General features: G+C 42.1%; 1 protein-coding gene across 4 annotated transcripts in view; it reads right to left on the reverse strand.

The window, feature by feature from the left end:
- Window positions 1–9,304, reverse strand: part of LOC310709406 (C4b-binding protein alpha chain-like) — a 41,719-nt gene that overhangs the window by 8,647 nt on the left and 23,768 nt on the right. For 2 of the 4 annotated variants that reach the window (XM_083509044.1, XM_083509043.1), the window contains exons 2-4: window positions 4,491–4,673; window positions 2,589–2,771; window positions 1,025–1,216 (exon numbers count right to left, since the gene is read on the reverse strand). In XM_083509044.1, the coding sequence (XP_083365170.1) occupies window positions 1,025–1,216; window positions 2,589–2,771; window positions 4,491–4,653 (538 nt within the window). In that variant the 5' untranslated portion in view covers window positions 4,654–4,673. Of the gene's footprint in view, window positions 1–1,024; window positions 1,217–2,588; window positions 2,772–4,490; window positions 4,674–6,954; window positions 7,736–9,304 lie in introns of those variants that run through there. The other 2 variants (XM_083509041.1, XM_083509042.1) reach the window with 2 other exon arrangements.

Genomic DNA, 9,304 nt, shown 5'->3' on the forward strand with positions numbered 1-9,304 from the left:
TCCAGAAAACATGCTCATAATACATGGATTTTGCAGATTTTCTCACTACTGCATGAGGCAAAAGTTGCAAGGGTAGCTTTCGATGGTCCCAACATTTTCACCCCTCTAAATTAAAGGTAAAGGACCCCTGACAGTTAAGTCCAGTCATGAACGACTCTGGGGTTGCAGCGCTCATTTCGCTTTACTGGCTGAGAGAGGAGACGTTTGTCCACAGACAGTTTTTCACAATCGTGTGGCCAGCATAACTAAACCGCTTCTGGCAAAACCAGAGCAGTACACAGAAACATCATTTACCTTCCCACCAGAGTGGTACCTATTTATCTACTTGCACTTTGATGTGCTTTCGAACTGCTAGGTTGGCAGGAGCTGGGACCGAGCAACGGGAGCTCAGATTCAATCTGCCGACCTTCCGATCGGCAAGCCCTAGGCTCAGTGCATCCCAAATTTGCTGTCTGAGGCAAGGGACTGAATCTGTTTCATCATCAGAGTGGCCCTCTTGCCTCTTCCTCCTGGGAGGAAGGCCATGTTTGAAAATCTGACTGTGACGTGTCTTATTAGAAACTTGGGATAGCCAACTTTAAAGCAATATGATTGCACTTTCTCTTAACTTCACCCAAAAACCTCAACAAGGTAGTGATCTAGTAATATACACAGCACTTTGCTTTCCAACATGAGCTAAAAAGCCATTGTTCTAGTCCCATCCCAGTCCTGCATTATGAGGAATGAGAGGATTCAGAGACTATAGGTATTTGCCCCAATAGGATTATACAAGGGGAAGGGATGTAGCTCACTGCTCAAATCCCAAACAAAACGTTTACTTGATAGCAGACTAGGTACTGCATCACTTAAAATAATTATGCTCGTTTTATCTACTTTTTTTTTTTTAGAACAGCCTCACAGAGCTGTAGATGGGGGTGAAGACTGACTACCTGTGATTTACAATAATGGGCAACATCTATCTTGGGTATGGAGCAACTGAGGAAGGAACATATTTGTGTGCTTCTCAAACTGGTTCTATACATACCCAAACATAGTGGTATAAAAGGATCCCACTGATTGTAGCCTTGGCATCGCACACTCATCTTTGTGGTTTCATCAGTGAAAGAGTAGTTTTGATTGCAGTACACATCAATGACATCTCCAACATTGTATTCAGATAGCAATGGATATACATGTCCTTTGGACACTACTGGGGCACCACAAATATGTGGAGTAACTGTAACAAGAACAATAAAGCTGGAGAAGATAAAAATTATTGTCTGTATAATATTAGCCTTGCTTTTATAAGTTTGCGGTAAGAGTCAAGTTGTAATCATAATATCATGTATCTGGATTTTTGAGCGTGGTAAGAAGACAAGGCACAAAACACAGTTTACTACTGATTCTTTCATGGCCAAACCAAGTAACCTTGTTCCACAGTACACAAGAGAAAACAGATTTTATTTTTCTGAAAATTCTCTTAAGTTTTTGGAGCAGTCACACATAGAGCAGACATATAAAATAACCACTTGATCAGTTGTGGTGATGAGTAAGAAAAGCTCACAGGCAATCAGGTGAAGAAGCGTGATCTTTTCAGACACAAATGAATAACCTACATCTGTGTGACGACTGAGGCTACATATACTCTCTTTTAAGGTAGACATTTTAATAGATTCATTTGCAAGGCTGATTTCAGAATGTGCACATACTAGGCATGCACATGGGAAGGTTCCAGAACTTTGAAAGAAGGAAACATTCTCATGTCATCCTCCTTGGCTGTCTAATTCATATTGGCTGGAATTCAAACTGGTGCTAAGGAGTTTACTCTGTCAGTACATTTCTGCTTGCCTGATGAAATTTATCTCCCCTCTCCCCACCCCTGTTGCCCCCTGTCCAGGACTCCAACCACTACACACAAAGCCCCAACATTGCCCTGCTTGAACCCCGTCCAGGTAATCAGCAGTGACACCAGCATCAGGAGGACAGCTCCACTCAGTCGCATGAACTGCTACTGTCTGTAACCTCACTGACTGAACTTGCAGCTTTGTTCAGTGACCTTATCTGGAGTTCAAAGGAGATAACGTAAAAACAATGCAAATATGAAGATTAAAGGTAAATACTGGCTAACAACAGAGAAGATGTAAGGAAAATAGGTAGAAGGATAAGAGCTGCTGGCTGAAAGTAGAAGTAATGTGGGAGTGAAGATAGCTGACTGCTTCACTACAAGGCAGGAGTGAAAAACTGGTGCTAGGAGCATCCCACTTCCCTGAAACCTTTTCGCTCCTGCCTTGTCCTGGACAAGGGTTATCACCCAACCCAGTGCCTGAATGACACCAGAAATAAATGGGTTGAATAAATATTTTTGATTTTGGGCTGCCTCTCCTTCTGCATTAGTGCACCATTTTTACAATAGTGTTCTCTGAACTCGGCCAAGATCCCTACATGAGACATAATAGAGAAGAATGTCAATATATACACTTCAGCTTAAAACTCTACATGATACATTATTTACTCTTTTATAACACAGCATTTCTCCAAGTTTAAACAGCTTCTAATTGTTGAATCATAAAATATAAATGTAAATCCTGTGATTTTTTTCAAAGTCTTACTTTTTTTGCAGGATGGCACTTTAGGGACCCAAGTACCGTTCTTCTCACAGAGAATGTAATGATTTCCAATCATGAAGTATCCAGTTTTACATTCAAGTGTAACACTGTTGCCATAAGTATAGGAATCTCTTAATCCACTTAATTCTATTCCATTTTGAACTCGTGGATTTTCACATGTAATCACTGAAAGTAAGATTAAAAAGCAAAACTCCTTAAAAAAATAGAATCTGTGCATTTCTATTTCCTTAAAGATGGGTATTGTCTGATGAAGCTTATTTTTAAAAATACTCTCCTGTTTTCCTGTTTGAAGAATACTTTTGTAGTGTCTGTGCAGTGAAAATTAGTGGTTGTGAAAATTAGTCCATCTCCTGCCAGGGATCCAGATTATTTCCCCCTGTAATTAGCACTTGCACAGCTGAAAAAATACATATCCCCAGCAATCAAACAGTTATTGGGAAAACGAGAAATGTCAACTAATTCTGCTTATGTGATTGCCATTGACACCTAACTAGCTAGCATCTCTTTGAATCAGGAGTAATGAGAGAGATACATTGGTGGGCAGCAGGTGAACAGCAATTCCAATGCCCTATTAAGAATGTGCATTCTGTTTCCCTCCACCTCTGGTCTACTTGTGTATTTGACAATAAACAAATCATCAATGAAAGAAAAACTGCTATAAAAATGACCTGTGCATTTGGGGGGGTTTCCCTCTCCACAGTGCTTTACCATTATTAGCAACAATATCACAAAAAATGGAAGGTGTTTCAATAAGCAAGAAAGTATCATTGCAATGGTATTGTATCACTATCCCAGTCCTGTTGTGAGATCCACCAAGAATGTCTGGAGGGACTGCACAGGAAATTCATTTTAAAAAATGAACAAGTTAGCAAATAAGTGAAACTATTACCAGACAACATAGAAAAATCCAAAATATATCATGCAACTATTGTAGCTTTAAACACATTAACATTTCTTTTTAAACCATACAAATAATTACAATAAAAAACAACACAGCCCCAGACTTTTTATTAAAAGCAGTCAGTTCCCAAAAAGTATTCACCTGCCAAGACAACAAGGAGGAAGCCAGTCTAGTTTCCCTACAGAAGCAGTTCCGAAGCCTGGAAGCAGCCACCAAGAAGCCCCTCGCCTGCATCCCTACCAAGCATGCCTGTGAGGGTGGCAGGACTGAGAAAGGGCCTCCCCATAAAATTTCAAAACCAGGCATATTTGTATGAGGAAAGATGGTCTTTCAGATAGCTTGGACTTAAGCTGTATAGGGCTTTATATGTCATAATCAGCACTATTAATTCTTCCTGGAAACAGAGCATTAGCCATGCAGCTGTTGTGACAGGGAGTTGAATGCTCTCTATAACCAACCCTGATCAACAATCTGGCTGCAGCTCTTTGAGCCAGTTGGAAGTTTCTGAGCACTTTTCAAAGACAGCCCCACGTGGAACATGTTTTGGTAATCCAAATGGGATATAACTAAGGTATGTGTCACTGTAGACAAAACAGGCATCTCAAGGAATGGGAGCAACTTACTAGATTCCACAAATAAATTGTGGAATTTTGTGTTCCACACCAAATGGGAACAACCATAATAAAACAGACTCAAAATTGGCAGGGTTGGGTAATGACCAGAAATTGTGATTCTTTAATAGGTTACATGTGGAGTCACGGATCTGTGAATATTTGGGAACACAGACTACAGAGCTTCAAGAATGAGGCAGTAAACTTCACTCCATATTCTCATTTATTTTCCTAGAATGAATTTCCTGGTTCAGATGTTAATAGGGAACTCTGGCTTATACCAGCCAGGATTGTCACATAGAAGCCTGAAAAATTAGAGTAAGCTTTTAGAAATAACCAGTTTTTTAAAAATAATAATTAAGCAGCACATACGTTTACATGGCTCTTCCAACTCTGTCCAGGAACCATCACGACAGTAAATGACGGTGCTTTTACCAGGCAATCTTACAGCACCATCTTTGCATTGGTATATTACAGCAAAGCCAGTAAGTTCTTCATACACCTCAGAAAATGTAAACTTTGGTAAGTCAGCCATGTTGCAGGCCTCTACACACACTTTAAAAAGACAATAGTTAAAAATGTTACAGAAAATCTTGGAACTGAAAATGTTATTCACCACTTTGCTATATTTAATATTTTGTCATGTCAACCAACAGAACAAATATTGGGGGGGGGTATAACTAACAGAAATGAACATGTAACACTTCATAATACCCATATGAAAGTGTTTCAAGATGAGTGCATGAACTACTGTGTATTAGCAGACACCTTCAGTTTAAACCTCAGTCTCCTTGGACCTCCTCCTGTGTGAACTCCAGCAAAACTAGCACTGATGCTCCCTTATACAATACACATTTTCTTCATTTCAAATGAAGAGTTCCTGCTGGAATGTCCTCCAAAGGAGAAGGGCAAAGCAGTCCTAATAGCGGGGAGGAGGAGACATGTGCTGGTGCTACCAGGTATGTATATCTGCAATGTGGTAAAACAAACAGCAAAGATTTGGCCATGGACAAGTGAGGCACAGCAAACAAGAGAGAGAAAAAGAGAAGGTCAAATATTTAAAGTAAATAAATGAATAGATCATAAATGAAACCTAAAATAAAACCAAAGTCCAAACACAATAAAACTTCCACAAAGTTTTGAACCGAAATGTATCCCACCAACCTATTACAAATATAAAACATTTCTGTTTCAACCCATATATGTATGCTGGGAAGTCATGACTAATTACTATTTCCAGCCTCAGTGAAACAATGCTAAACAGATGAGCATGCACTTCTCACATATGTTGCTATACACATTTGATGTAGAAACATCACCATTTACAATGCAGGTCCAAGGCTATAATATCAAAGCAGGGTTCTGTGACCAAACAACACAATCCATGTTTACTTTAAAAATAAGCCTCACTCTGTTTCACTGAAACTTAGTCTAATGTTGCTATGCATAGAATTGTAGTCCAAGGGAATGTATGGAATTTTAGACTGAAAACTAGAAGCCAGTTACAGCTACATTACATATATCATCCAATCTGAAATTGGAATACTGGACTACTATTGCAAGTATTGGTATTGAGAGGCAATTCATATCATTTCCACAGAACTTATTTTTTGAATGCACTGATAATCAAACAGACTCCAATCAGATTTAAATAAATAATGAAGACATGGAATATTATTTAGTAATATTATTATATGTGGATTGTAGCAATGCTTCACTGACGAACTGGCATTTCAACATCAAAATAAATAAACAGGATACTGTAGCTGTGAATGGATACAAAATGAGCAAGGTTAACAAGTACCTTAACCTTAACAAGGCTAGTAATGGGTATAACACTTCCACTATCTGAAGCGTATGGCTTACAATAACACCTGCTGGATATCACCAGCAAAGAGTATTACTTCACTGTTTTTGAGCTCCCAAAGCTATTTAGATGGCCACTGAGAAACCAGAATTGGAAGGGGACTTTTTGTTGTTGTTGTTCAGATGATTTTATATACAACAATATATTTATTTTAAAAAATCAAAGTGATGTTGCTTAACTCAGCAAAGCTTTTCTTACACAAGTTTTGCAATCATGTAAAAAATGGTCAGCTCCATGTTAAAAGCTACAGGGGTGCCTTGCATATGCGTGACCATTGATGTTCATCACATTTCAACACTGCTTGAGCCTGCAAAGTTTTCAGCCAGTCATACTCTTTCTCTTCCAACCAATATGCATACCTGTAACTTCCTGCTGAAACCCCCTGCCACATAGAATCAGATTGTAGAGCTGGAAGGACCATGAGGGTCATCTAGTCCAACCCCCTGCACTGCAGGAACCCAACTAGATCATACATGGCAGACAGTTGTTCAACCTCTGCTTAAAAGCCTCCAGTGAAAGAGGGACTCCCACTGTTGAACAGAAACTTATTCCTGATGTTTAGTGGGAATCTCCTTTCTTGTAACTGGAACCCACTGGGTCGGGTTCTACCCTCTGGATTAGAAGAAAACAAGCTTCCTCCATCTTCCATGTGACAGCCCTTTAGACAGCTGGGAGATGGCCAGCAAATTGGCGCGCATCAAAAATACTTCTTCGGATTGATCTCAGACTCTCCTAATGCACTATTATTGTGTCAATCGCCCTAAAAGACCCTTCTGGGAGGCACCAAGGTCTTCCCCATGCGTGCTTCCTCGGGAGTAAGAAAGGCCGCCTGGCAGAGAAAGGCCCCTTGGGAGGATGGACGGCCCCGTTGGCCTGGGACGCGGCGGGCGGCGCGCAACCGCCTCGCGGCTGAGGAGCACGGACACCTCGACGCCACCTGGCGGGCTGCGGGGGGACATCCGCGTTTACCTCAGGCGCCTGGAAAGACCCGCCCACTCGCGCGCCGCGTTTTGCGAAGCCTCTCGAGGAGAGAGGGCAGGAAGGCGAGCGGGCGGGAGGGGAAGGGGAAGGTGGCGGGGAGAAAGGGAGGCTCAGCGGTCGCTAGAGGCCGCTAGAGGCTCCGTCGTCACTCGCCTGCCTTCCTCGTACTCACCCACCAGTCCCTGATGCAGCAGCAACAGCATCGACATCCCCAAGAGCCGGCGGGTCAGCAGAAGCCCCCAGGACGGCCGCAGCATAACGCCCAGCTGAGAAAGCGGCGGCGAAAGCCGAGTACCTCAGCTGCGCATGCGAGGTGGGGGGCGGGGAAGGACGTTGGGAGGGAGCCGCGTGGCCGTCGGAAGGCGCGCGCTGAACGCTGCTCCGCTCGTGCTACCGGCATTTCTGCTTGGCCTTAGAGAGGAAGCAGGCTTCCAATTCTTGGGTTTTGCCGTGGCTCTGGAAAAAAATAGAAGCAAAGATTCTCACATTGAAGCATCGTTGCGTGTGGGAAACGTGGTTGTCTTGGGGGTGTTTTTTTACAGAGTTTTGAAACATTTTAAATAATTCCTTACCAGTGCAAACAATGCATAATTTTATCACGCTGTTTCTGGGGCAGGAGGCAAACCTCTTTGGCTGATAGGCGGCAGGTTATGACAGGACATCCGAAGTAATCCAGGGTTGTTATTCCAATGTTGCTTCTCCCTAGTGTTGTCTTCTTATCCCGGAATAGTAAAATATATTCCTTGGTCACATTTGCCAGGCTCCATTCATTTTGTATTGAAATTCTATCTCAATTTTGAGATATAATTGAATATCTGTTTTATGAATGGCTTAGTTAGGCAGACTGACTATAACTAGAAAAGCAGGCTATACATATTGTGGGAGAGAGGCTGAGGAAGAATAACATTTCCACCCAGTGTAGGTTTATTTATTATGTATTTACTAATTTGTTTTTGCAACCATAGTCACACATGTACAACAGGGATTGTTAAAAGTGGCGCCATTTCCCATACCTATTCCGCTGTGAACTCTTGGATGTATGCTATGAAATTTATTTGGTTCATTACAGTTGTTTTCTGTGTAACAGTAGAAGCAACAAGAAATAGGAAGAACATGAAGCAGATGAATGTAGTTCAATAGATGATTCAACCATACAGGAGCAAGTTATTATAAAGATAGCTATGTGCTTCCTCACAGCATACCCCTAAATCTATTACAATCCTGTGAGCAACATTTGCATAATTATGGCTGCCTGCACACATATTTGATGCAGTTGCCGATAATTAGTTGCAGACTTCTCTGCTGAGCGCCTGAGGGCCCCAGTCCTGCCACTCACCACCTGGCCTAGGGTGGGCACTGATGGGCTCTATAAAGGACTGCTGCCGCTGCTGCTGCTGCTGGGCAGAGAGGGCTCCATTTTGTTTTGTTTAAATTGCTGTTATTTTTTACCTATGTCATTTTAAACTGTGATACTAATGCTGTATTCTTAGTTTTAGATTTTGATATATGTGGAAATTGTTTTCCATTTGGTTGTGTATTTTTTTGATGTGGTTTATTTATTGTTTATGGCTTTTGTAATTATGTAAATCTTGTCATGTTGTAAGCCGCCTTGAGCATTATTTTTAACTGTGGAAAGGAGGCATACAAATAAAAAATGATGATGATGATAATTAGTTGTAAAATACATGGCCAAGAGGGGGGTCATGTCTGGGCAGCCCTGGACCTCCATTCACATTGCCCTGGCTTGTGCCCAAAGACATTCACAGACTCTCTTGGCAAGGAATTATGTTGGTTCTCTCACCCTCGTCCCTTGCACCCTTGGCAAATAGATGATGGCTGCCCAGAGCAGCAGAGGAGTGGCCCCAGAAGTGGGTGGGTGGGGAGGCTCCTAGCCACTCCAACTCAGAATGAAGAGGCACAGTTTCTGCACTCTGCTGGGCCTGCGCCCTTCATGGGAGCCAACATAACTAACCCTTAGGTATGCCCTTGCTGGCACCCCAGAGAGGTTACTTTGGTGCTGCTAACGCAGCAAAAACAATGAGGGAGACATACAGCCACAGCAGGCATGGTAATTCCAATGGTTTGACCTCACCCCTGAAGGCACACTCTTCCATTTTGTCCCTAGACAGACAGATGCCAACCACATGGCCATATTTATCATCATACAGTTGCACCAAGGCCCAAGCCTGCAATGGGACCCAAACTCTGAGCTTTCACTTAAAAAGAATAAGTCTCTAGCCCTAACAGGAGGAAAGCTATAAGGCAAAATGTGCAGCAACCCTTCTAAGCCATTTCTTTGAGGTAAACCAGTCTGCACCTGCCTTCCTGCAATGAGTAA

This window comes from Podarcis liolepis, assembly GCF_965112155.1.
Source record: "Podarcis liolepis genome assembly, chromosome: 6".
In the NCBI taxonomy this organism is placed as follows: domain Eukaryota; kingdom Metazoa; phylum Chordata; class Lepidosauria; order Squamata; family Lacertidae; genus Podarcis; species Podarcis liolepis.